This window comes from Vanellus vanellus (assembly GCF_965231255.1).
Source record: "Vanellus vanellus genome assembly, chromosome: 20".
NCBI lineage: Eukaryota > Metazoa > Chordata > Aves > Charadriiformes > Charadriidae > Vanellus > Vanellus vanellus.
Window position 1 is genome coordinate 7,572,696 of NC_138925.1, and position 27,965 is coordinate 7,600,660.

A 27,965-nucleotide genomic window follows, 5' to 3' on the forward strand; every position below is an offset into this window, starting at 1 on the left:
TTTCTTTCTTTTTTTCTTTTTTTTTTTTTTTTTTTCCCCTTCCCCTGGTAGTTGGACTGCTGCCAGTGTCTTGCAGGGCCAAAGTTTTATCTATAGGGATATATTTTTTCAAACCAGCCCAGCTGCACACAGACTGCCTGCAACTGAATCCACGCTCCTGGGGCAAGCTCAGCTCGGGAGAGGAACAGCAGCAGGGGTGCTGTTTGTGCCTCTCCTCCAGCTATTCCTGTCAAGATGGATTTATGACTTTAAAAGGAGTGGGGGGGGAGGGGGGGCGGGGGGGGGGGGAAGGAAAATTGCCTACAGAAGCCAGAGCTTACACCACAGCCCAGCAAAACACATCAAGAAGCGGTTGGATCTCAAGGCATGAGCAGCGTAAAAGCGGCACCCCGGGATCTGGTGGATCCTCGCACGTAATATGACTGATCTTAAGCCTTTCATCTGCCTTCACAGAGCCGAGCTTGTGGATTTAAGGTAGTTTGCCCAGGACCAGACTTTGCTATGTTGGCCAAGACAGTGCTTTCTCTTGGTCTGTGGCTGCAGTTTGCTGCGGGACAGGACACACCTGAGAGAGGTGAGTGCCTGAAAAGACGAGGCGTTCCCCCATTTAATACCTCCCGGTCCTTAGAGCTTCTCGTAAAACCTTTTCAGAATAAAAGCTGATGTTATATGGCTGCTTTAGGTGTATAGTTGTACTTGCGTGTTACTTTGCTGGCGCAGGGACAAAACAAACAAAAAACCTTTCTAAAATTGCCATATTCAAAAGAAATTTTATCTTGCTTGTTTCCAGCAGCGGAAAGGAAACCGTTTCAGAAACTTGCAGAGTTTAGTGCGATCATATGGAAAAAGTCCTGAATTCTCACTGTTACCTATGTACTGAGGCACATCGATTAAGAGAAGTAAAAGCAGTGGTTGATACTATACCTGTCGTCTTGTTCTCTTGCTAATCTCTGTAATTCAGTCACTACGTTTCCTCTTTAAAGTGCTTTCTCTTGGATACTGTTCAGGGAAAATGATTATGGGTCAGTCTCACGGAGCTGAGAGCGGGGAAGGGGGAGATGAATGTCTCATTCCTGGCTCCTGCGTTGTCGTGCTGGGCAGAAGACGTAGCCCACATCGTGATGGCTGAGCTGTTGCAATTATTTTTCTGCCTTGTGTTCACAAGCAGAAAAAGGTTCTGTTGTTTGACTGCAGGGCTACTGCTGGCTGCGTCTGGTTTTCACTGCACCTGGGAAATGTAATCCGGTGTGAAAGGAGAAGTGAACCTCTCGTCTATGTGGACAGGAGGTCCTCAGACAGCAGCCCAGGCTGCTGGGGTCTGGTTCTGTGTCTGGTACACAGAGCAGACTGTGTCTAGTGCTCGGATCCCCTTACAGGGTGCTGGATCCCGTCCCTCAGTGAGACCGGCCGGTTCAGGAATGATACCGCTGCCTCTGGCATTGTCGCAATGCCCCGTGTCCACGCAGGCAGCAGTTATTCCTATTGTCATGCATTTCTGCTGCCGTGGGAGTGTGTGCGGCAGTTCCCCAGCCCGGGCTAAAAACAATGCTGAGGCCTTCAGAGTATGTGAAAAAGCAAGTTGTGGCTTTCCAGAAGGACTGTGCCTTCATCCAGAGGCAAAGTTGTGCGTGTTGTGTTGCTGATGCACTGACTTTGGCTTGCCCGCTGCCGAGCGCCCTTAGAGGAAAGGAACCCGCTGGCCGGTGAGGTGCCCGTTCCCCAGCGGCTTTGATGTGGGATCTCCTCGGCTCCTCCCAGGTGCCCCCTGAAGCAACCTTGAGCAAACAGCCAGGCCGGCCGGGCTCCGGGGCATGGGCTAGCTCTTGCCTGGAGGTGCTATGGTGGTGTGCCATGGTCATGCAATGGCAGGAACTGTTTGAGAGGTAGGGATGCGTGTTCATAACTGTTTCCCAGGGACTTGACCGAATGTGAACGGTTGTGGCTTTATTCTCAGCTGCAGTGGACAAAGTGAGGAAGCTACTGGGTGGCCAGAGGTGCTTCTACATGCTCAGGAATGATGAGCTTTTTGAGGGCGATGCACACTATTGACTTAGTGCACCAAGGTACAAAGTCAAGGCAGTGCGTCGCGTGACCAGTTCCACCCCTTTCCTCTTTGGGTCCAAATTCAGATCTCTGTTGCATCACTGTCAAGCATGGCCATTTGATAGTCTGGGCTTTGATAAATGAAAGTTAGGTTTTCATTACCTGGTTACTCTGGACTAGCATCAGCAGAAAATGATGGGGATGTTGCCGTCCCTGTGGGTGCAGCGAGTGAAAAATAAAGACACGGCCCATCCGTACGCACTTTGTAGAGGGCCCTGCGCTTACTGCTCTCTGAAGCACAGCTCAGTACCTGGCATAATTCCATGATTCCAGGACCCTTGAGGCTCTAAATAAAAGAGCAGAGATAGTGAAACTCCTGAAAAGATCGTAAGAGATGGCAACCCAGCTTCCTTCCTGCCAGAGGAATTTGTCTGAAGGGCCATTTCTCAACCTACAGCCTGTAATCTGTGGCACGGACGAGCTGGAACCTGCGCAGGCGGTTTGGGCTTTCAGTCACACAAGCGTATTTTGCTTGGTGGGGCTCAGCTCCTTATACGGGCCGGTGATGTAGCCACCTCCCATGGCACAGGCCTCTCTCTGACGTGGTTTTAAGCGTAAAACACCTCCTGGCTGGCTTGGTGGGACACCTCTTTTTATGGGAGAGGCGTTGCCGTTCTCCTCCTGCCTCTCACTGTGATCCCGAGGGGCCAGAGGGAAGCACAGACTGCCTTCTTCAGCCTCCAAACCTGGCTCCGCTCGGAGTAGGACTTCTTTCTTCCTTGCAGGGCCAAACAGCGAGAAGGGAAGACAACTATGGGATTTCAAACGTAGTTAACCAAGACAGGACATGATCTTTTTTGGCTGTTAAAGCCTTTGTGCTCTACAAGTTCCAAGCCCACGTAAATCAGGCGTGCGGCATGTGTTCAGGTCCCAGCCGAGTGCGCAGGGAGCTCCTGAAGCGGATATCTCCTGTCAGCATCCCAGTGTTAGACAGGGAAGTCTGACCAGCTGTTTTTCTCCTGGAACAGCCAAACGTTTAAATAGGCAGCACTGTGACTCCATGGTGACATTTTGCTCCCATATCGATCCCTTCAAAACACTCCTTTGCATGACAGATATGTGTTTACTGGCCACCAACCAGCTGGAGGGTGACCACAGGGTCTGCTCTCTGTTGTTCCCCAAAGGAGAAGTGGCTGCCCGAGCGTTCGCGCCCCCATTCAAGGAGCCCCATACACACCACCTGAGCCTTTAACTGCTCAGAGCAGGGTCCCTTTGCAGCGGGTGACCCCCGTGAGCCGACGGGTGCCCCTTTTGACTCCTCACACACACATGCACTTACTCTCGGGCACGCTCCCTCCTTCTTCAGGATCAACCTTTGGTTTCCCGCAGCAGTCGGATTTTATAAAAATAAAGGATTTAATTGCAAGGTAGAGCGGCAGGGTCAGCCCGGGCTGGGTGCCTCCAGAGAGGGATGTCAAACAAAGACATCCCTGGGCAACGATACCCTCGCCATTGCCGTCGATACACCCGTCCCTCACGTGCTCTTCGTGCTCTTCACGGGTCTTTCAGTCATAGAATCATAGAATAGTTTGGGTTGGAAGGGACCTGTAAAGGTCATCTAGTCGCGTGATTTTTTTCTCAAAAATCAATGGTGATTTTTGGTCTGGGGTCTCCTAACACCTTCTTGGATCCCCTCTCCGTGTCCGGGCAGGCCGGCCATTGACTGCTCTTGCCTTGTTGACTTGTAGTCTCTGCCGATGGTTGTCACCTCCTTATCTTCTGGTTTACACTTCTCATGCACCTGCGCTCACCCAGACTTAGGGAAAACACTACCAAAACATCAGTGTCTTATCGACGTTTTCCTCATACTAAGACTAAACACAGCACTGTACCAGCTGCTAGGAAAATTCCTAAGGAAATTAACTCTATTGCGGCCTAAAGGCTTCAGCAAATCTAGCTACTCACGCCAAGTAAAGCCCGGCAAACAGCACAAATCACACCGTATTATAACCCTAAGGAGTCTATTCTAATCAAAGCTTACTTATTTAAGCTAAACAACTAATCTCTCAACACCTAGACTTAAGCAGAGCACGGGAACAGCCACGATGAGCGGTCTGCGGAGTTATTCCTCAGCTCCTCAGCAGCAAAGGCTGGCCGGTTGAGGAGGCGGGGGGGTGCCGAGGGATGCCGCTTGCCTCGCAATCCCACTGAAAGTGAGAGATCTGCACTTGGCGTCTTGCCAGCCAGCCCCTCTCCTTTTGCTGTAAAGCGAGGAAACCGCTTGAAAACAGCGTCTGCTTGCGTAACGCGGGGATTTACTGGTAACGAATCTGCTCAGCCCCACCTCTGGCACGGATGGCATGTTTATATTGGATGAAGGACAAAGAGCAGGAAGAAAGATGAGGGAATTGAAAACCTCAACCTGAAGGGAAGGTGGATGAAGCATCCAGTCACTTTATAAGCGTTGCCACACTCCTGATGTAGTGGATCCTTTGTCTAGGGTGTTTTTATGGATCCCTCCTGCTGACAAAATCTGAATGGGAGGAATTAGTTTCCATCTTACGCAGGGCTGAGTGTTAAGTAGAGGTAACTGTGATGGTATTTGCCTGTATGAAGGATTAGCCTTCTGCTCCACCCACAGACAATCCCTTTAGCTCCAATATATATACACCTGCCCACCAGTGTAACTGCTGCTTTTGTTAACCAGTTGTTAACCAATGCTTTCTACCCTCCAGGAAGACCGTTGCGGTGTCAAACTGTAGCTCTTCCTGCAGAGCCTCCTAATTAACACAGCTATTTCCAGCAACGTCTGATGGGTCAAACCAGTGTCTGAAGAACCTTAACGTGACGGCCAGCTCTCCTGGTGCCCCAGAGCTGCAGGGAGCAGTCAAGAGTGCAATTTGACAGGGGCTTGGCTCTTGACTCTCCTTTGATGTTCTCTTCTGAGCAGGTGTTCCACTCTGGTTTTCGCCCATGTGTTCCCCCACGCAGGTAGTTCTGGCAGTAGTGGGATTTTGCCCCCATCTTCCCCCTCGTGGTGAGTTCCTGATTCCCCTCCCAGAGTGCTGGTGCGCGTGACTCTGTTTACCACTCGTGAGCAATGTCCTTTGGCCATTGATCCCTGCCCTGCCAGGGTCAGAAGCTTTCACAGCTGTTTGTTGCAAGATTTGGGAAAGGAGCGACGCTCTTCAAACTGGTGAGGAGCAGAGGGGAGAACCAGTGATTGAGCAACCTGGTCCAGTGGGAGGTGTCCCTGCCCATGGCAGGAGGGTTGGAACTAGGTGGTCTTTAAGGTCCCTTCCAACTCTGACCATGCTATGATCCTATGATTTCCTCCTGGGAGGCGGCAATCAGGTTGCCAGGATCTCTTGCCACGGCTTGCCAGCCAAGTAAGTGGCTTGTGTCTCTTCCAGTGGAGGGGAGTGCACAGAGCCGTGGGTACATGTGTTTGACTTGCCAGAAGCTCTAAACAAAGCCCTTGTTGCTCTGCCCTGCTGGAATGCCGTTTGGAGGCAGGGAGCTCTAGGAACCAGCGGGGATCACGGGTTCAGCTCTACTGTGCGATGTGGTGATGAAACTGCACGTCGCTGTGGGCAAGCAGGAAAGCTTACTGGACTTCACGTTTATTTTCTGCTCAGCTCTGAACGCCAAGTTGCTGGGTGTGTGTGTCTGCAACACAGGGCTGAGCTGTGCTGGGCCGCGCAGCGTTGGCTGTAATCCATGCAGGCGGCAGGTCCCCCTCCTGCCTCCTCCCAGCGTCTCTTGTGGAGTCACCTCCAAGTAACTTTAACGTTTTCCATTTCTGAAGGCTCCGTCTGATTTCTCCTGTTGTTTCAGGAGAGCTGGTATGCCTCTGCCCTCTCAGCCAGCACCTACTCTGGGAGAGGGGTCCCCGGCCGCCTTGGTCTCTGCAGCAGCACTCTGACTTGTGGGCAGCGTGTTTATTTGCACGTTTACAGACCGTGTCTGCGGGCACTCTGGCTTCCTTCCAGTGCACACCTCTACTGTAACGCGTGCAATAAGGGTGGTCCTGACTCACACGTGTCACTTCTGTCCCCCATCCTGTGGGCATTCCCAGCACCCCGGTCCTTTCTCCAGTGTTCCTCCCCCTGACATTCCTGAGCACACAGACATCACCATTCCTGCCGTGGGACAGACCCAGGCGCTCGTGCCCGGGTTGCACAGGCAGACATCTGAAATGAATAGCAGGGCAAAGACTGTCCGAATGAAGACTGGGCAAAGAGGACCAAGTGCCCCGTGGCTCGGGCCTGAACCACTTCTCCACCTTCTGTTTTCCACCTTGTGTCGTGCCCTGAATGGCTGTGCTCTTGCTGGTTCGTGATCTTTGCTGTGCTCAGGTCATTAAGTTTCACTGTCAGGACATGTGATCGGCCCCGTGTACCCACACACTGGTTCCCTGTCCTGGTCCTTTCCCTCCTCTTGATTTTGCCATCTCCTGTCTGCCTCTTGGCCTAGCAGCCCCCTGCTCCTCTCTGCCAGGCTCGTTGCCATCTCCGGGCCTGCCTTGACATGGCTTTCTGCAGGGCGAGAGACCTGTTTGCATGAGCTGTCTCCTTGGAGCAATTAATTTTGCAGGAGCCTTTCCATTCAGCTGTCTACTGCCTTGTGGTTTTGGCTACCACACATGGCTCCAGCACTCACCCACTGTGTGCCGCACCGAGCCCATCTGTGCTCCAGAGCCCAAATCGCTCCGCCGCCCCCCATTCCCGATCCCTTCTCTGATAGAGGAGCCCAAATGGCCTGACAGGGATCTCTGGTCCAAGGCTTTTTCTCCCTTCTTGCACCTCAAAAAGCTGTCAGAAAGCAGGGTGGTGCTTAAAAGATTTCCAAATTCATTATTGATATTCCAGCTATTGTAAATCTCCCAAGCTCCAAGAGTGGTAGAAGAGTCCCTTATGCGTTTGTGCTTGCTACAGAGCAGATTAATTGAAATGGCAAGAAAATGGGTCAAATGGAGCAGGACTCCAGGCCACACCTTCATAAGCATGTTCTTCCTGACATACTGCATTCTTCTGCACGTATGGGTCTGTGCAGCCCTTTCCCAGACATCTTGTCCCAGAGCCCCTTGGAGGTGCTGCTCCTAAGACTGTCTGGGAAAGGAGGTCAGTATGTATTCAGAAGAGCAAGAAAACATCCAATTAGCCTAGCTTTTAAAAAGCGATCTAGGGAGGAGTCCCTCCACTGCAGGCTTTCCTGCCAACAGCGGTATAAATCAGGGAGCTTTCTGCCAGCCGTGCGTGGACCGTGGCCTTCGAACCCAGCGGCAGCCAGTTCTGAGAATCAGCCACCTCTCCTGGGAGAGCAGAGCCAGCAGTTTTTCTCATCAAGCTCCTTTATCATGTCTTTCTTTTCCAAATACAGCTCTTTGTTTTTTTGTTTTTTTTTTTTTTTTCTTCCAGACGCTGCCATTGTCAGGAGATGGGATAAACCTGTAAGTTGTCTCAAGCCCAAAAGTTGCGTCTGACCTTGGCAGTTGCTCTCAGTCTCGCCATCAGCAGTTTGCTCCTTTCTCTGGGGCTGCTGGGCGTTAGCCCAGAGCAGCAGCTCTGGATGGCAGAGGCGACTCCCTGGCACGGGGCATGGCTCAAGCTGGTGAGGAATGTTCCCAGCTCCTGGAATGCGTCCACCTCCAGCTTGGAGCAGAAAGTGCTGAGGATCAGCCTGGTGTTGTGTAACAAGGGGTGTCGGTGCAAGCTGATGTGGCTCAGAGGCATTATTTTTTTTTTTTCCTGCAGCGGCGAGCGCAGGATTCGGGACTTGCAGGTTGTACTTTTGGCTCTACCCTGATTCCTGTGCCTGAGCTCCTGCCTCTTTCCACTGCCATGCCTGTTCAGTTTTTCTGTTAATAACATGTGCCTGGAAAGACTGTCGTGAGGTTTCGTAGCGTGTAAGTGTTAGGTGTGCTCTGGAGCTCCCACTGCTCCTGCAGCATCAGGTCCAGGGCCTCTCTTCTGCCCTGCCTGTTCCTGCTCTGTTCCAGCCCCCCCCCCCCCCCAGCCTTGTGCAGGATTTAAGCACAAGGAGGCGAGATTAGTGTCCCGGGAAATTACTTCCCTTCACTGCTGCGATGGCATTTTCTGCTTCCATGTGTTATGCATCTAGGCTGAATTTGGATCAGAGGAGTATCAGGCGTTCATCCTGCCCTCATTCCACGAGGAGCTGTATTTTCTCAGGAGTCAGGCACTAGACTGAAGTCAAGCATATTTCATCCCGGTTTTTCAGTCTTTTGGCCCACCTCTCCTCTCCCATGACTGGCCTTTTTCCTCTGAGAGACACGGGGTCTGTTCTGGTCGCCCAAGTACCCCTTTGAAGAGTGGGGATCACGCATGTGAATGGAAAGGAAGAAAAAAGTAACTATTGTTCCTCTTCACTGTCTTTTTGTCTTTGCAAATATGTAAAACGTGACTTAAAAACAAATTTGGCAACAAAGCCTGGAGGGCAGGGAGCCATCGCAGGCAGGGGGAGGTCCTCTCCCTGCTCCTGGAGAGCAGCTGGGTGAGATGCATCTTCAGCCTCACCTCTGTTGAATGGTGGTTGACCTAGATGAGGTGCAGAACATGTAGAAGGAGTGAGCTCCAAAAGGCCAAGCTTGTCTGCCGTGTTGGCCTTTGCCAATGGCCAGAGGGCAAGCTGCACACAGCAAGGCTGAGGTGCTCTGACCCTGTTTGCGCGAAGTCTCCGTTAGCTGTCTCAGCCCACCGAATTCCCTGGGGTACGACAGCTGTAACACTTGCGTGCTTGGATATCGAGCCGTTGTCCCCAGGGATGGACCACGCACACCGCCAGTGCTCAGGGCTGCTGCTGCTGTATCGCTGAGATGCTCCAACTGTTCCTTTGCATGTCTCTTACCCTCTTGGCCAACACGAAACCCCGTGGGTTAGGTGGTGTGTTTGAAGTGTGCTGCTGAGAGGGTCCTGTGGCCGGGCAGACCAGCAGCAGGCTGCTGTCCTGCAGTGCCTCCAAGAGCTCTTTCCAGCTCCACTGCAGTGCCTTGGCTTCTCTCTGTGCAGTGACCCTCTTGGGCAGGGTCTCGATCAAGCTGAGCAGCTGGAACGTCCCCAAGTGAGACCGAACCCAAAGAAAGCAGTGGGAGACAAACAGTCCAACACAGGTCACAATCCTGCTGTTCAGCTGGGTCTCTACCCAGCAAAACTCTCGCTGAATTCTGAGATTTGGCACCAGATAACCAAGCTTTCCCAACAGACGCCTGTGCAGGGATGGGTTCACACCATTTCACTAACGCGCCTCCCTCTCTCTTCCCCTGCTAGGTCCCCAGCCGTCTGTTTCCAATTCAGAGGGGGACCTGCTCTTCTTGCTGGACAGCTCTGGCAGCGTCTCCTACTATGAGTTTTCCAGAGTCAAGGAATTCATGCGGGACCTTGTGCGACCTTTCACCTTTGGCCCCAAAGATGTCCAGACCAGCATCATCCATATCAGCACCACACCCACCATGGAGTTCCCTTTTGACCGGTACCTGTCCAGTGGGACCCTGCAACAAGCCATCCGGGACACTCAACAGCTCATGGGCGACACTAACACAGGCAAAGCGCTCTCCTACGCCAAGGAGAAGCTCTTCAGTGATGAAGCTGGTGCCCGGCCAGATGTGCCCAAGGTACTGGTTTGGGTGACAGATGGTTTCTCCACCGATGACATCTCCGAACCCATGCAGCTCCTGAAGGACATGGGAGTGACAGTCTTCATTGTCAGCACTGGCCGGGGGAATTACCTGGAACTCTCTGCTGCGGCCAGCCAGCCTCCAGAGAAGCACCTGCACTTTGTGGACGTCGATGACCTACCCATCATCACAAAGGAGCTTCGCGATGCTATCTTAGGTACGGTGGGGCTGGGTTGTGGTCACTGGGAGTTTGCAACGGGGCTGAATATGGCTCTGCAGGGCAGGTAGTGGGAGGTGCTTTGTGCATGATGCTTTAGATGTGAGTAAAGCAAGGATTTTAGGAGGTCTGGGACAAATATCTTTATTACCTTTGGAAGGTCCCATGACTGACTGGGACAAGTTCCCTTCTGCAGACCTGCCGGTGAACTGTACTTGTGTTTGTAATGAGTCGTTGTGTTGTTAATGAAGGAGGGAGGCTCGGGCAGCGTATTGTCTGGGTTCCTTAAAAACCCACAAGATTTTGAAATGAATCATGCAGGTCACAGACATCTCTACAATTCAAGCGTGGCACGGAAATGCTCCCACCTGCACAGGTTAATTGTTAACCAACGGCTTCCCAAGCAGGCAGTGGTCTAACCACAGCAAGAGGCTGCTGACTGTGGGAGCAAGGTGCCTAAGCCCCTTGAATTTGATTTTCACATTCAGGGTGAATTTTTCGTTCTAAACCGCTGCCTGGCTGTGCGCCGTCTGAGGGAGGCGGAGGACACGCCTGTGTCGAACACTCTGAATACGTGAAATGGGACGTGTATGCCTGGGAAGGGTTTGGTCCTGTCAGCTCCCTTAGGTTCTTCTCTAGGGCAGATCAGACTTCCTACGCACACCGCCGTGTGCAGGCACAGCGGCTGGCGCACACCGAGATCTCCGCCTCCTGCCTACGAGGGGCTGGCAGTTGTTTCTTTCTCTTACAAAGAGCAATTAAGGATGGTGGTTGCTATCAGCACTGGGACTGTCGGAGAGGAATGTTTTTGTTCCATAAATCCCCTGTTGTAACGTGTTCTGCATCCGCCAGATCTACAGCCCAACTTGGCTAGCACAGCCCTTGGAAGAAAATCCCAGCCCCAACTCGTCAGGTTTAGGAGGCCAACTGCTACCTCTTTGTTACTCGCGTGGTTGTGGCGGTTGCTGCGCAGAGAGCAGGAACAGACTGCAGATTTTATTTTTCAGCCATCCTGTTTTTGATAGCATCCAGGAAAGGGTCTGAGGAGACCCAGAGCCGTAGTCTGGGCCAGGAGACAGGCGTTTGGAAGCCAAGAGGAACATCTCACGCTAATCTGCATGCTGCGCTGCGCCACGCGGGTTCTTTTAGCAGCTCTTGAATGCCATCATGGTGGGAGCGCCCGTGATTGGAAAGCCTCAGCCTCCCAGACGCCTCTGCATTTGTTTGGAAAGCTGAGTGAGTTACTATGACTTTGCAGACTTTCCATTCATTTTCTGGAGGTTGTCTCTCCGTTGGAAATCCTGTTTTAATTCTCCATTTGGCTCCTGCGATGTTCGTTGGTTAGAGCTGGCTTTGGAGTCTCCAAGTAACCCTTTCCGCGGAATCCTCTGCGTGTGGCAACTTCTTCCTATTTCCAACCATGGTCATTTAACAAATCACACACAGGGACTATGTTCTCCTCCAATCATCCACCTCTCTCCTGGAGGAGTACGGGCAGTACCAGCAGTCCTTCGAATGTACCAGATGCCACACAGACCCCCCAGATTTTTCGTTTCAAGTGGCTGTTTCAGCTTCTAGTGCATCCTGAATCCGGGTGGTATAAAATAGCATCCCAAAATGAGAGGTCACCTGCGTATCCTTGCAGCACAAGATTGTCTTGAAGATCATAAGATCTGCAAAGGGAATAAATACTCTGCTATGCCTGAGGGTGGTGTTCTGTGCATCCACCAGGTCTAAAAGTTACTAGTCTGGGATTTTAACGGAAGGTGAGATTCCCACATGAATCCAGGGGCTGGGGCTTTAAGAAAAACACCAGACATTGGTAACATCACCTGAGTTAGCCTTAATAAAGCCACATATGTCCACTCTTCCCTGCCTGGAGGAGGCAGCCCTCATCACCACCCTGTTTGCTTCTGGCCCCTGGGATAGCAGCGACAGACAGGATCGTTGGCAGGCAGAAATTAGACCTTTCCACCTCCGGAATGGCCCAGACTGGTTTTGTTATCACTGCTGTCTTATCTTCATCTCTTGCTACTGGTTTTTAAAAGCCTTTTCTAGGTGCACAAAGAAGCTTTGTCAAGAGTTGCTCCCCCCCCTCCACCCTTTAGCCAGGAATGGGGTGTTTCATGCCCGCTCCACAGATACTCCAGCACAATGGTCCCTGGTGACCCAGTTGCTATTGTCTCGGGTGGGCTGAGGACCCTCCATGCAGGAGTTCAATCTCCGCAGCTGTACCTCAATATACAGACACCCTTATGTAGGGTTTGCTCAGTTAAGAAGCACCTTCTTTGGCTTCAGAAATTTGATCAGAGATCTGAGCAGACAGATCTGAGAGGTGTCCCTGCCCCGGGCAGGGGGGTTGGAACTAGATGATCTTCAAGGTCCCCTCCAACCTAAACCATTCTGTCATTCTGCGCAATAACATGACCAACTCTTAGGGCTGAGTTTGGAGTTCACAACAAGGGTTTTTAGTCCAAGACAGCCGCTACTTGGACAGGGAGACGAAGGAAAGGTGCTTTACTCTTCCGAACTACATTTCTGTCCTGCCACAGGCTCTGCTGAGGCCAAGGGATGCGACGTCTCTGCCACAGTTCCCTTTTTGAAAAACCTGGCTGTGTCACGGAGCAGAGAAGATGGGCTGCTTCTGAGACACGGCAGACTGAAATAGCTGCAGTAGTGCTGCTCTGCAGAAGGGTGCAAGGCAGGGACCGTGGATGCCTGTGTATGTTCACTCTCTTTTTCCTTGGCACATGGCCCCAACACAACGATTCTGCAGAATGCAGCAGGCTACCGTTCCCAGCCAGCCTGGCTGTGGCCACAGCTGGCTGCTGGCAAATACCGCTGCCTTTCCTAGTGTGAAGGAAAGGGGACTCTAGCTCAGGCTTCTCCCATTGCATCTTATATATTATGTACCCAACACGTGGCATTTGGTGCTCTCCTTCTGGGGAAGGACCTTCAAATACTGTGAAACCAAGGCATTCCTTTGAGATGACATCAGGTTCTGTGCTAGCACCCACTCGCTCTCCACTCAGCCAGTTGAAATGACAATTGCTGACTTGTTTTATCCTTCGGCACCATCTTCTAAGCCAAGTTCTGCAGGAGCCCACCTGCCCAGCAGTCATAAAACATCAGCCGCTTCCCATGCATGTTCAGGGCAACACATGTCTGATCTGAAACAAGGTCCTAACTTCTGCTGCAGTGAAGGCTTTGAGTGTAGAGTCCTCTGACTTTCTCACTTAGCACTGAATATAAGCAGATGAGCAGAGGGAGTGATCTCAGACCTTGGATGTCCACTCTGGTAATGGAGAAGTCTGTTGACCACTCCCCAAATCAGAACCCTTCTCCCATCCACGTCAAAGTAGGGCAGTAGAGCCACAAAGCAGAAGTGATTTGTCCCCAGTCCTAGCTGAAGCTTCTGCAGAGAGGGGATCATGTACCCAGGGCTAGAACAGGTTCATCTGCTACGTGGCTGCATTTCTTATACACACCTTGACCTCGCCAATGTTCATGGGATGCCAGAGAACTTGGGACTGTGAAACGGTGTTTCAAGTCACCAAGAGGCAGGAGGTGGAAGGCAAGTATGTCACAAGCTGTCTCTGAGTGTTGCTAGGAAGGCACTGCCTGGGTCTATGTCCTGGTTTCAGCTGAGATAGAGTTAATTTTGTTTCTAGTGGTTGCTGTGCTTCAGATGTGGTATGAAAGGAATGTCAATAATGCATATTGTTTTAGTTGTTGCCAGTTGATGTTTATATTTTTCAAATACTCTTTTAAGCTTCCCATAGAAGCTGAGAAGGAGCACAGACAGAAGGATGGAATGGCCATAGAATATTCCATACCACAGGTGTCAGTACAGAAATGGGTGTTGGCTGGGAGGGCGGGAATCCATGATCATTGCTTGGGTCCGGCTGGACAACCGACCCTCGGGTGGTGAGAGTGACTTAGGTCTTGTATATTCGTTTACCGTTATTATTGTTATTTTCCTTTTCTGATACTGTTCTAGTACGCTGTCTTTATCTCAACCCACCAGTTTTTTCCCTTTCCCCTCCTTTTCTTCCTCTTCTCCCTGCCCTTTCGGGGGGAACGGGCAGTGAGCGAGCGGCTGCCTGGTCATCGCTGCCGGCTGGGGTGAAACCGTGACAGCCTAATACAAGAGATTAACTTGCTGCTTCCCTCTGGGAACAAGGAGGTGCTATGAAGCATACCACGGGCATCTCTTTTCTGGGGCTTTTTGCCCCCTTCATAACTCAAGGCATCTGTAGTCTGGCAACAAGGGGCAGAGCTTCTTGCTGTGGGCTCCTGCATCAAGCGTTGTCCCCTGCCACTTTAATCTGCCCGATTTATTCCCAGCATCCCTGGGCCCTGCCTCCGAGCTCCCTTATTTCCATTCCCTGAGCTTTTGGCAGGACTTTTAGCGCTGGGGCCTCTCCTCTGTTCCCTGTTCCTTTGTGGCTTGGCCAGCGGTAGTCGCGGGGCTCGCAGAAGGGTGCAGAGCCCCAGATCCCGCGGTGCTGCCTCCTCTGAGCTCCGGCCGGGTGGAGCGCCGCTGGCAGTGCGTGGGGACGGGAGCGGGCAGGGCACGGAGAAGGGAAATGTTCCTGCCTGCCTGGGAGAGCCAAAGAACAGCTCAGAGGAAAAAATGAGGCTGCTTTATTTGGTGCGGGGAAGTTGGCAGGGACTCGGAGCAGCTCGGAGGAGCAGAGCTGATCTTCTCCCACTTAAAGGACAAGTCCGAGAGTGCAAGGCTACCCCCCGTTCTCTTGCGGGTCTGGGCAGACTTTCGTACCTCCCTTTACCTCCGTGTAATGGGCAGCCACTGAGAGCTACTTACAGTGCTCTGAAGTATTTAAGCTTGAGCTGGAGAGTACTACCATAAGGTTTCAGGAGTAACCCTGCGCAGAGCAAATGCACTTCTTGAAGGCTCAGGGTGCTTTTAAAAATCGTTTTTTTTAAAAAAAGCATCTTTATGGCTTCGTATGCCACTTCCCTGGAACCAGAAACAAAGTCCTGTGTGTTTCTGCCCCTCTGGAATACCAGAGAATGGTGGAATTCTGCCCGACGTGGGCTCAGGAGACCACACGTGTCGGAAGGGTGAAGTAGCAGAGGAAGGTGGGGGAACTGCAGAGCATCCGAAGAGGTATTCGTGTCTCAAACTCAAAGGTAGCCCAAGCCTTGAAGAGACGCCTCTGTGCAGAGGGAGAGAGGCGAAATAGCTCAACGGTGGCTCTGAATGCTGAATGTCACAAAACAATGGAGCTCTGTGAAACACTGCAGGGAGTGACCAGCTGGGATGAACGTAGCCGGCTCAGCAAATGCCGGACAGTCCCCAGTCGCTGCCCCTTCTTCCCCACCACCGGCTACAGGCAGACAGCAGGGAGCAACGTGTTTCTTCACTCTCTGGGCTGCTCCACACACATGACAAGATGTAGTGGTTTGGTTTCCCTGGTAGGTGATTTCCACCGGCAGCTTGGGATGAGCTGACCGCAGGCATTTGGGAACCTGGGTGCCCGAATTCTGTCTCCAGCTCTCTCACAGGCAGTGCCAGCTCTGCTTGCCACGTTGGGTATGCGGTAATGTCTTGCTGGGTGGGGGAAGCTGCCGGTTTGGGCAGGCACAGTCACTCCCACACATCTGTCGGGCAGTAGCGGCTGCCCAGAACTTGCTGGACCACTCCACATTAATTCTTGATGGCAGGAGGCAGCTTTGGGTGGGCAGGGGCATGGTTCCTGCTGTGCCGGACCTCCTGTGGCAGCAGATCATCAGCCCCGTTTGGCCTTAGCTTAGAGGACGAGGCAGAGAGAAGGGAGAGGGAAAGCTGGGGCTTCGCAGAGCAAGTTGGAGGCTTGTGGCAAGCTGGTTTGAGACTGGCCGTGCCTGGGAGGCAGGCTGCAGTAGTATTCTGGGGCTGAAGCCTGTTGTGCGGACACACACAAGCCATTCCTTTAGCCAAAATGCCACCCCATGGCGGCTGGGACATACGCGTCTCCTTTGCAAGCTTTGTTCTGTGAAAGGGTCTTGTCTGAGAGGATGGAGCTGTTTGAAAACCCAAACAGTGCTGCTTCAGTTGAAACGTGGTTTACATTTTTTTTTAGCTTTACATTTGTCTTGGAGGATTTGGCTTTGTGTTCCTGAACCTTTCAAAGAGGGGCTGGTTCGCTGAATTGCTATGAAGGCGCTTGGCTACCCCTAGGTGACTTCAGCCGTCGTCCAGCGCTGCTGTAGGCTACATCTCCCACCCAGAAGGCCCCGTATTTCAGACGTGCCATGTTCTGCGTATTAATGTCAGTAGTGACTTCTTGCTACTGTTTCTCTTCCAGATGTTATCCAAGCAAATCGGCTCCATGCAGTAGATATCACCTCAAGCAGCTTCCGCCTGATGTGGCCCGAACTCCTCTCCCAAGAAACTGGCTACTACACCCTAGAGTACGCCCCAACAGATGATCTAGCAAGGAAGAGGACAAAGCAAGTGTCTGGGGCTCACACCAGCCTCACGCTAAGCAACCTTGCACCAGAAACTACTTACGAGGTGGCGCTCATTCCTGAATCCAACATCCACTACTTCCCTCCCCAGACAACAAGGGTTACTACACTGGCAGGTAAAACGCGCACAGTCGTGACCAAGGGGAATGTCTCCTCCGTGCTGAGCCTCACAGAGAGCAAACAAACGGGAGAGCCCACAGTCTCATGGTCTGATTGGAAGAGGCAGACGGTTGTGGTCAGGACAGAACGTAACGAGCTGCTTCGTGCCGGCACTCAGCTGGCAGCTCCTTCCTTAGAGAGATGTTCTGGGCTGCCCAGAACAGGGGATCAGGTCTGATGGTCATAAGATGCCCTTCCAACCTTAAAAATCTCTATGAATCTGGAGGAAAGCAGAGCTCACTGCCCTGGGAGAAGAAGGCAGGAGCTGCAGCTTGCAAGTATTTCACGGGGCTGAGGTGTAGAGCCCACTGGGGGGTAAAGCACAGGCTGCTGCACCTACTCACTAGCCCAGTGCCACGGTCAGGCGGCGGTGCCTTGTGTGGGTTACTGCCGAAGGGGAATTTCGACCTTTGTAGCTTGAGCAGCTGCTCTGGGAAGAAGGAGATCCTGGGCTCCTACCTGAGGCTGCAGGTGCAGCTAGAGGAGAGTAATGCTCTTGAAGCGGGTTCGTGCTGCTTCTCCAGGTGGGTCCACGGCTGGGGAAGGCGAGGGGGAGCACTCAGCGCGGAAGCCAGCCCCTCTCTGCAGACTGGTCTTTTGGGCCACACGAATAACTCAGGTTGACGCTGGATAGCAGCATGCAAAAAAGTGGCACACTGAAAACCTGAGCAGGGCTGACAAAGTCAGGATGAACTTGCATCCAATATTAATTTTCCACAAGCAAGAACAGTTTTGGCTGAGTAGTTTTGCCCCCTCTATGCTGCACAGGTAGAGAAACCATTTTCTTAGGGCTGAGCTGGGTTGTGCTGACTTGGATGGCTATTGACATCCACTCGCTGGATGGATTTTCTTCCGCCTCCTGGAAGCTAAATATGGTACAGGTCAATTCTTGTCCTCTGACAGCATTCTTATACCTTGAATTCCATACTCATTCACATCTTTTTACATTGCTTTCAGAGGAAATAAGCCCAGCTCAGGTTCTCATCTCCGAGTCTGGGCCACACAGCTTCCACGTTAGTTGGGCTCCGACACTGGACAGCGTGATCGGCTACCAGATCCTGTATGGGCCACTCCCTGGGAACTCAGCGAAGCTGCTGGAGGTGGATGGCAAGCGCAACAGCACTGTGGTGGAGAATCTGGCGCCCAATACAACCTACCTGGTGACAGTGACTGCCGTCTACAAATCGGGGCAGGAGAAATCCCTGTCAGCCAAAGCATGCACTCAGGAAGGTGAGTGAGCAGCGCTCTGCTGATAGGAAACTATATGGGCACACCGAGTCTCTTCTTTCTTGGCACGTATCGTCTGCTTCTAGGTAAAACCAGAGAACTCAGCCCAGTTACTGGGGGGGGGGAGGAGAGAAGGGGAAAGCTGCGGCTTCTGATGAACAGCACTTATATGCCATTAGGATGTAGCAGATGTATAAGGCATAGGACTGAAAGAGAATGAGACACGCACAATATGAGTGCTATTACAGGGCGGGTACTGCCAAGCTGCTGGTGCAGGCACAAGCAGAACAGATCTGGAGATCCCTGAATCTCCCTAAAGAAGAAATAAAACTGCCTTTCCCTCCTATCTTCTCAGTGTCTGTTCTTTAGCGTGGTTTAGCATCAGAGGGGTGGAAATTTCACCAGCAGAAGCTTCTGCCCTGAAAAGGTACCTGTAAAGATACTGCAGGAGGAAAAAAATCTCGATCTTATTGGGACTCGGGAGCGAGGAGCTCAGAGAATGACAGCAGCGGAGGGTGCGGGAGGGGGCCAGCCAGTGTCTAACAGTGCCAACAAAAGTATTTTGTGCTGGTACCAGGACAAAGTTAAGGACTAATTAGGCTGAGCTTCCCCAGCACGGAGATGTATAGAGCGATGGGCTATTGCGTCTTTGCAGCAGAGAAAGACCAGTCTGGACTGGCAACCGCTTCTCAGCACCCCCCTCCGGAGAAGCAAGGAGCTAGGCGGTAAGGACCACTCCATACCAATGGCCCACAGTAACATGAGTCTTCTTTCTCTAGAGGGCTCCAAAGTGAGGCACCTTCGCTTTGAGGAGATGGGCCCCAACACCCTGAAAGCCTCCTGGGACTCCGCCGAGGGGAAAGTCCTTGGTTACAGAGTCAGATGCCGGCGGCAAACCGGCCCTTCATCTGTCATCAGCGTCTCGCCGCAGATCCACAGCGTGCTCCTCACAGACCTGGCTTCAGGCACCACTAACAAAGTGTGTGTGAAGCCCATGTACAAGAACCAGCCAGGCAAAGGGCTCTGCCGCATGGTGCACATGCAGCCAGGTGAGCTGGGGCGCAAGGCGGAATCCTGGCACACTTTAGCCAAGGGAAAGTGTCCTGAGGGGCACTGAGGTGCTGGAGATCCACCGCAAAGCAGCCCTCAAATACTCGGTGCTCATCAGCTAGCTTGCCTCTAGGGCTTCAGCACAGCTACCAGCCCAAAAGGTACTGTCTAAAGACGGGCTCTTTCCCCCATTTTTAAGAGCAATACTCCTCCTAGTGGCGTTGTGTTTGCAGGCAGGAGAAAAAGTGGAGGCAGTCCTGCCACTACTTTGGGATACGAAGGGCGGGAATACTGCTAAAAGCTGGCATGGGCATTGGAAGCGCTGTTTAAAAGTCATTTCAACCCTTGGCTACGCTTCACTTTTCAACGTGGCAGGGACCAGCTGAGTATTAAACGCAGCTATTAAGGCACAACCCGCCTGCATTCCTCCTTCCGCTACCCAGAAGCCACTTACTGTCAAGAAACACAAAGGGATTCTTGGTAGGCTGAAGTGAAGGAAGAGCTAAAAAGCAGCTGTGTGACAGTGCAGAAGCACAGCCTTTTGCCCAGCAAGAGGCTGGAGTGATAGTGAAGATGACCACAGGGAGGAGATCTCTGACTCAGTCAAATTTGGAGAACGGGTGGATAAAGCTGACATTATACTTTTTTGTGTTCTTCCCAGCTACAGAAGCCCAAGGATATAAGCACAGAGAGAGAGCATGACGGACTCTGGAGTGAACCGATTCCCAGCAGAGCAAGGACTCTTGCTTGGACAAAGACTTGGACAAAAAGGAGGGATCAAGGGAGGAAACCGGAAAGCTCACAGATCATCTCCCAGCCTGCACTGTCCCTTGAGGTGTCCTGGTTGTCAAGCCTAAAGGCTGTCCTCAGCCAAGTTCTCCCAAAGCTTAAAGGTTTGGCTTGGCTGGATGGAACAACCAATCCGACTGATAGATCCCCAATCTGTACCCTCTTCTATATAAATAAGCCCGACAAATAACAAACCGAAGGCAAAGTGATGAATCCTCACTATTGCTTGCTTACTGCCCGTTCTCTATTTATTAAATGTTGATACAGTTTTATTTTTGCAGCTTATGAGCATGTTCAAGACTCAGCTGTTTGCTGCCCTGGCCTTTCGTTCTGGGCACCTGCACTCGGAGAATGATTACATGCGGCCAAATCCATTCCCGCTGGCAACAGCCATTGCAACTGATACACTCGACAAAGAGCAGCTTTCCTCCAACTCATCCAGCGTACTCAACAGGTAGCTCAAATTAGGCATCCCAAAAGTATAGCATCTCAGGGATGGAAGGGAAAAGCATTAGGAGAAAGAAGAATAAAACAATACAAAAATATACAGTATGCAGAGGAGATTAGGTTAAAGCCACCAGGATTTCTGAGAAGAGGAAGCAAAGAGGTTGTTAACCCACTTGGCCTATGGTGAGGACGCGGAGACACTTTATAAAAGACATCCTGCCTTTTATAAAGTGCAAGGGCAGTTCAGTGTTCCCAGGTGGCCTCTGGTTCATGGCAGAGTTTGGTCGGTGAACTCTGAGAAACGGAACGGTCGGGCCGCGCCGGGCCAGGGCAGGTGCGCGCTGTCAGAGTGCTCTAGCAGAAAAGTTTGCCCGCTGTCCGCCTGCTCAACTCTTGAGTCTCATCAACACTGTTCCACTCTCCCTCTGGCACTGGTGTTAAAGTCATCTGCTGCAATGACATACAGATCCCAGCTGGACTTTGAAGGGTTCGGTTACCCCAAGTCATCTGCCTTGGGATTTGGTATCAGCCCGAGAGAGCAGGAAACTCAAAAACTCGGGAACTGGCTTCCCCAGCAGGTTAGTCGAGAGCTCTCAGCCCTCAGCTGAGCTCAAGGAGCAGCAGCGAGTCAAGAAAAGCCAGACAGCAAGACCATCTAACACAGTTATTTTTGTTTCTCGTCTAAATACACACCTCCAAAGAACAGTGCAGTACTGCCTGGATCATGACCGCTGAATTACTGTGGCTTACCTGCAATCAGTTTCACCAAATTGGACATGAGTTCTGCTCTCAGAGACACTATATGGAGATTAATTGGCCTGTTCTGTGACTAATTATGGGCAGTAAGTCTCCGGCACTATCATTACAGGCTCTATCCTCTGCACTCTGAAAACACCTAGCACATCTTTGGTGTCTTGTCCCGGGCTTCCACCCAGCACTAAGCTTGAGCTACACTTAAAAATCAGGTCTTTAGGGGAGAAGAGTTCTTTCCCTTTGGCCCCAGGCTTGAATTTGCTGTCACTACACTACTCATTGGAAAGAGGAGCTGAAAAAAAAAAAAAAAAGACAATTTTAATACCTAGTGACAGAGCCATTGGAGCAGCATGGTTCTAAAATTCAGAGCTTAGGGCTGTAAATAAATGTATATACTTTTCTGGTAGCAAACTCCAGCATCAGTGGGAACACCTTCCATCAGTAACGCTTGATCTGTTTTAAAATTATTGCTTATTTATCCTACACATGGAACTATTTTTTAAAGCTGTGGTGGGTGTTGGAGAGACCCCATGCAGTGTCGCTCCATCCTGCAAACCCTCCATTAGCTCTGCTTATGGACTTCTTAAACCAGCTCCTTTCGGAGCTGAGAAGAACTTTGTCATTGACCTTGTCTCCTGAGTGCGGAATCCATCACGTCTAGGTTTATGGAGCGTTTGCCCTGGGCTGTCTTCTTGTACAGGAGGAAGGGATAGGAGGGAGGCGAGTCATTCATTAACTCGATAAGAAGATTTCATATGATTTGTGTTCTCCTTTGGAACGTGCGTTTGTGACTGATTAACCTTAATGGAGACTCTGTGCTGAGGGGAAGATAAAGCCTCTGGAATCTCTCATGCAATAAGATAATCTTGTTCATTCTTGCTGTAGGGCAGAAATTAATTTTGCACAACTCCCTGCATAGTTTACTAATACATTAATGTGTCATTCCCCCGATTGTAATGCATTCTTTTGAAGACAATTAAATATATAATACAGGAGCTATTGAATGATTACTTCGTTCTTGATTGCAATAAGGGCAAATCTGTTAAGCGTAGCTTTTGTTCTAATGAGAGGTATGCGTTGAAAGGCTGGTATTCGTCTCAATTTCAAATGATCAAAAAATAAGCACTTCACCCACGACTTCATAGTCTGGTTTACCTGGAACTTTACCCCCATCCCCCCCCCCCAAAAAATGTTTAAGAAATATGTAAGTGGAAATATATCGGTCTCAATAATGTCAATAATGTAACAGACTTTGCCATTGTATTGGTTTTCCAAAACGTATGCATGGCACTATGGAATCACACAGCAGAGCCAATACTGGTTTTGATAACAAGCAATGAATCTGCTAGGTCACCAACAATTAAAAAAAATAAACAAAAACAAAAAACCACACAACAACAAAACAAAACAAAACAAAACAAAACAAACAAACAAAAAAACCCAAACAAAAATCAGAGATGAGTCTGACAGAAAAATCAAACATTCTGCAGGAACTTTTTGAGACACTCAACTGCCCGTTTGGGAAGAAATATGAACATTTAAAGAACAAAAGACACCTGAAGGACTGACTGCCCGAGGGCTGAAGACGATGCGGGCCGTGTTCTCGTCACGGTTTAACCCCAGCCGGCAGGGAGGGCAACAGAGCCGCTCACGCGGTTTTCCCCCTTCCCCTGAGAGGGGCAGGGAGGAGAGGGAGAAAGGGAAAGGAAAAAAAAAAAACTCTCGTGGGTTGAGATAAAGGCAGTTTAATAGCGCAACAACATAAAATGAAAATAATAATCATAATGATGACACCACTCATCATCCTGCCATTTGAGCAGGAGCGGGTTTGCGGGCGAAGCACACCTTTCCAGCGACCGCATCCATTTGTTTCTCCCAGTTCTCCCCTTAGCAACGCGGCCGCGCTCCCGTTGCTATGGCGCAGCGCGTCCCGCCCCGTTTTGTCCCTCTGCGCTCTCCGTCCCCAGCCCCGCCGGTCCCGCCCACCCCCCCGCTCCGCAGCCAATCGAATTCCCCTCTCTGGCCGAGCCCGTCGCGTCATTCCGCCAATCAGAAGATGCTCAGCAGAGGCCGGACCGCCCCGCTGGGTGACGCGCTCAGTGCGACGGCGCTCGGCCCAATGGCAGGTCGCCCTCGCCGTCGCGTACCGCGGCGCGTCCTCCGCGTGCGTGCGTGAGGGCGTGCGTGCGTGAGCGCGTGCTGCCGGCGGCGGCGTCATGTCTTGGCTCTTCGGGCTGAACCGCGGCGCCGCCCCGGCGGGCGGTGGGGACGCGGCCCCGGGCTCGGCTGGTCTCTCCCTCCCGCCGGCCCCGGGAGGCGGCGCCAGCTCGGCGGGGGGCGCCGGCGACCGCCAACCGCCCAAGGACAAATGGAGCAACTTCGACCCCACGGGCCTGGAGCGGGCGGCCAAGGCGGCGCGGGAGCTGGACGCCTCCCGTGCGTGAGGGGCCGGGGCGGGGGTGGGGGTTCGCGGCCGTTGGTCGGTATCTCGCCTCCCGTCACTTTCCTGCCCTCGCCGGGCGTGTCCGCCCGCCGGCCCGCGGCAGCCTCGGGCTCTTACAGCGCTCGCCCGGGGCCGCCGCTCTTCGCCAGGGTCCCGGCGGCCTGTAGGGCCCCGAGGTCGGGCCTCTGGGTTCCTCTGAGCGGCTCCTCCGGGGCCTGGGAAGGGGGAGGAAGGTAGCGGAGCGCCTTCCCAGCAGGGCGAACCAGTCGGCTTCGGGTCAGGGGTGTGCTGAGGAGATCTCTGAGCATCTCTGGGTGGGAGGGTTGGACGTACGGCTTTGGAGCTGTGCGCTAGGCGGCCTCGGCTGGTGCTGGGCTGGATTGAATAGGCTGAGCATTGTCGTACTTGAGGAGAAAACCTTCGTCCTGTTAATAACCTCTTCCCACTGAATTCCAGGCCATGCGAAGGATGCTCTCAGCCTTGCCCAGATGCAAGAGCAGACCCTGCAACTGGAACAGCAAACAAAACTTAAGGTATGTTGGAACTCGTCGTTTGTTGTATGGCCAGCCTGCCTCGGGCAACTGCTGGGTTTGGGGGGGCGTGCAAGTCAAAGTCTCGTTTTCTGGCAGTCTGCAGAGGGTGCTGAGTTTTTCTTGTTGTTGTTCAGCTTCAGCAGATCATAGTTATTTGCCTTTCTAAAAAAAAAAAAAAAGTAATTCTGGAAGGTGAAATGCAGCTGATTTGGCCTATTCTGAGACATTTTATGGCTTTGTTTACAGCTTGCATGTCTGGAGTAGTTTTATAACTCCTAGAATATCACCATCATTTTTAAGGAATGACAGGGGTTTTCTGCAGGGAACTGTAAAGTATTTGGGTGGAGTACAGACTTCTGTTCATTTTATAAAGGAATTTGTGGATTGTCTAAGTGTTGGTTTGTTTTTGTGGGATTTAAAAAAAAAAAAAAAAAAGTACTCCTAAAATGACATTATGAGATTTCTTAAAATCATTTTTTGTGATCGTGTTTTAGCTTTCTTGTGTCATTGGCCAACTTTGCAGGGTAACACTCTGATTATAGATGGATCTCTTGGAATATAATTGTCACTAGTGTTTCTCTATAGGATGACGCGTTGAGCTCATTTGTGATGATTATCTCTCCATCTTAACAGGAGTATGAAGCTGCTATAGAACAACTGAAGAATGAGCAGATACGGGTACAAGCGGAAGAGAGACGAAAAACACTCAGTGAAGAAACAAAACAGCATCAAGCAGTAAGGGAACGAGGGGGAAGCCAAGTGCTGGGAAACCTTGCTTGTGTTCTTCTTTATGGAAAAGGCCACAATGCGTTAACTATGCTTTCTGGGGGTAGGGGAAAGGGGAATGGGGGCAGCCGTAGATTTGAGACAGTTCATGGACTGAGCCAATCTTCTACCCTGGCTTTGTAATGTTGAGCTTGATTTGTAGTTACATGCAGCTTTGTCATCTTGAACTTTTGATACCAAATTCTTGAATGTCCAAAGGGACTGTTAGTAGCAGTTACTCGTGTTGCTTGCTCTTTGAAATTTTCCTGAAGGAACTTTCAGGAAAGTGTTATTGAACATGCTAAGATATGCTTGTTTGTGTCTAACAGCTGATGGCGATAAAAGGTTGAAGACTACTGGCTTATCAAGTATACATATTAGCCCGGACAATGAAATGTCTTTTAAGCTATTTGGATTTCAGTCTTAAGTAGTCTACAACTCTATTTCTTCCAAGTTTGATCTTTTAGACAGGAAAAAATACCTTAAGAAGAGAAGTGATGCAAATCTGAGGGTTAATACAGGCTGTGTTGTGAGCAAAGTTGGTGCTTTCTGGTATGTTTTAGCATGAGTTACTGAAGTGGCAATGATACTAGAGATGCAAGCTAGCTTCTCTGCTAGTAGCTCACATATGGTGAGTTTTTACTTTGACAGCACAGGAAATAAGGGGATTGATTAGTTCGGATTGATTGTGTAGCTTGGGAAGGTAGATAAAACTGCTTATTTGGCACAGGTCGCCTTTTTATCCCATCAGAGTTTGGACTTTGAACGGGGCTGGCTCAGGAGGAAGGCTTCACAGTCATCTCTCTGTTCATGAGTTAGCTTTTGAACTCTTGCAGTTCATGGGGCATCATTTGAAGTCAAAGTAAACTAGATCGTGATTTATTTCTGAAGTGCCGTGCTTTACGGTTGTTGAGGAGATACTGTGCAAGAGGTTCAGCCTTCTGTGTATTTGGAATAGAGAATAATGTCATCCCTTGCACAGAGTCCTCCTTGCTGATGGATATGGGCCCTCAGACCACTTTCAGTTGAGTGTAGATGATGTGGGTTTATTTCCTAGTTGCAGTGGAAAATTGAAGAGAAATTAATGAGGAACAAGAAAATAAATCAGAAACAGAGGTCATCTGGCAGGCATCATATCTTGACAGTTCTATTGCTTGCAATCACCGGTTTGGGTAATGTGTTTTAGAATGTGAAAAACATGCTTTTCACAGTAAAGCAAGTCTCCTTTTCTGGGCCAAAGAACACTTGTTCTTTGGTTTTATATTGGTGATTCCTTAAAATGAAGTCAGACTATATAGAGGAGTTTTTGTTGCTGGCTGAGGATCTTTTGCCCCAAACTTTTCCCTGTTCATATTCATACCCGGGATTATTTTTTGGTTTCTGTGGATTTTTTTGGGGTTTGGTTTTTTTTTTGTTTTTTCCTCCACCCTGCACATTCCAAACCTCATTGCCCTCGCGACTAGGGTCTTTCTTAAATGTCTAATCTTTATATTCTAAATATTCTTTTTTGAAGCGAGCCCAATACCAGGACAAATTGGCAAGGCAGCGCTATGATGAACAGATGCGACAGCAGGTATGATCACTTCCTCCTCTAACCCAGCTGGAAACTGTGTAGTAGCTTTCTTAAGTCAAAGTGGTGATTTGGAACTGTGCCCTGTCCTGCTGGCCAGGTGGCTGATGCTAGGTGCAGTTGCTTTCATCTGTACTATTTGTGTGGCATCAACAGTGCTGGCCAGGCAAATCAAAGGTCAGGAATTAGGACAAAGCTCTAGGAGCGTGGGAATAAGGGTATGAGTGTGGGAGATGGGGAGAGGAAGAATGCGCTTCAACCTAAGCACTGGCTCCTTGAAAACATTTGTAGTACTTAAGTTTGCACGAATACTTACTTGACCAAGTTCTCACAATTTTAACGCATCTTCTGCTGTCACTCTGCCTGCAGCAACTGGCTAACGAAGAGAATCTGAGGAAGCAGGAAGAATCTGTACAGAAGCAGGAAGCCATGAGGCGTGGTAAGCTAGTAATTTTTCTTTAGCTAGTGACAGAGTGGGTGGGCAGATGAGTTCTCTGTACTGATTTCTGACTCCTTGTCTATGTAGTGATTGATGCTCCATTAGTCATGTGTTAATGTCATATTGGCAAGTAATGGGTAAATTCCAGTAGTACTACCAATTGCTTCCAAGATTAGTTTTAGAAGTGGCTGCACTCCTAAACATCTGTGGTACTCAGATTTCCCAGTGAATTGTCAGCATCTCCTGATATAGCAGGTGAAATTCTGATTTTATACTGGGACAGTCTAGAACCAGTTTTGAGGAGGGAAGAGAAACAAAACAGCTCCTGGGAGTTACGGTTGAATCTGTGTCACCTAGTTGCCATTCACTATTTCCTGTAGAAAACAAAAGCTGAGTAATGATGTTTTAGTCTGAAACTTGCTTTGTTTCTTTTCGTTGTTGTGGAATTGCCAGAATCACTGAGTTTGCAGAACTCCAGTGGGACTCCACTAGGGCACAAGTCTCAGAAACGTAAGGCAATCTGTGTGACCCAGCGGGGTCGGAAGGTTGGTTTGCTCCGTACGCAGGTGTGGACTGCAGCGTTGTCCGCTCCTTGCTGCCATCTAGTGTACTCTCACTGTTCGTCGGTATCTTTGAGGGAGGTATTGGAGTGATGAAATAACAAAGCTCAATGGTGAAACCCTGTTAGGAGAGGGTGATTTTACTCTTGTAGTATCCACCTACTCATTGGCACCAAGCTCTGTATGTCAAAGCAGCCTGTCTAGCCTTCAGGTGTCAGGATGGGTATTGGGTATCAAGTAGCTGGGAGGTCCAGTCAGGATTTCTTGCAGTGACACTGAAGATAGAGGATGCTGGCTATGAAGTCCTCATCTCATCTCCTGGGTTGTTCTTAGGTTTCTCATTCATTCTCTATTCACATAAATCTTAATGTGTCTGTCGCAATTCTGTGTGTCTGAAGTAACAGGGCTTCCAAAATCCTGTTGGGGACAGCATTTTACAGGCAACTCAGTTTTGCTTCTCTTCCTTACAAGTATTGTATGTTACATTGTGTGTAGTCACTTGCCCAGGGCTGTCCTGCGTTGTCTGTAGCATGTCACCCTGCTTCTGAAATGATGTTGATGAGCAGCAGCAGCGCCTAGCACTGTTGTTTTACCCTCTGTTGCTTTATTGGTTATCGTCTAGCTTGTCTCTGACTAAATTTTGCCCTGAGCAATTTTTATGGTAATGAACTTCCAGAACTGAGGGATGATTGTCTTGCAGTGTGCCATCTGGACAAGGCCACCTATTTGGTGTGTGATCCCTCTGAGCACAAAGGGAAAATTCCTTGGCCGTCTTCTGTAATATTGTACTGGTTGGCTGCATTTTGGGGGAGGGTGGGAGGGAATTAAGATCTTGAAGTCTGCTGCTATGGGACCGT

At 50.6% G+C, this 27,965-nt stretch overlaps 2 protein-coding genes across 3 annotated transcripts in view; both read left to right on the forward strand.

Moving 5' to 3' along the window:
• Positions 1-295: 295 nt before the first annotated feature.
• Positions 296-21,783, forward strand: VWA1 (von Willebrand factor A domain containing 1; the record flags this gene model as incomplete). Of its 2 annotated transcripts, XM_082493553.1 has the most annotated exons (6): positions 296-574; positions 9,333-9,896; positions 16,211-16,489; positions 17,490-17,762; positions 18,539-18,808; positions 19,471-21,783. In XM_082493553.1, exons 1-6 carry the CDS (start codon positions 502-504, stop codon positions 19,509-19,511), a joined length of 1,500 nt encoding a protein of 499 aa, XP_082349679.1. In that variant the 5' UTR covers positions 296-501. The 2 variants fall into 2 exon arrangements, with proteins under 2 accessions (XP_082349679.1, XP_082349678.1); XM_082493552.1 differs by lacking the exon at positions 19,471-21,783 and having other exon boundaries at positions 18,539-18,876.
• Positions 21,784-22,986: 1,203 nt separating this feature from the next.
• ATAD3A (ATPase family AAA domain containing 3A) overlaps positions 22,987-27,965 on the forward strand; it is a 29,475-nt gene continuing 24,496 nt past the window's right edge. The window contains exons 1-5 of the mRNA XM_082493635.1: positions 22,987-23,234; positions 23,698-23,774; positions 24,408-24,509; positions 26,053-26,112; positions 26,479-26,548. Of these exons, the coding sequence (XP_082349761.1) occupies positions 23,015-23,234; positions 23,698-23,774; positions 24,408-24,509; positions 26,053-26,112; positions 26,479-26,548 (529 nt within the window). The 5' untranslated portion in view covers positions 22,987-23,014. The remainder of the gene's footprint in view (positions 23,235-23,697; positions 23,775-24,407; positions 24,510-26,052; positions 26,113-26,478; positions 26,549-27,965) is intronic.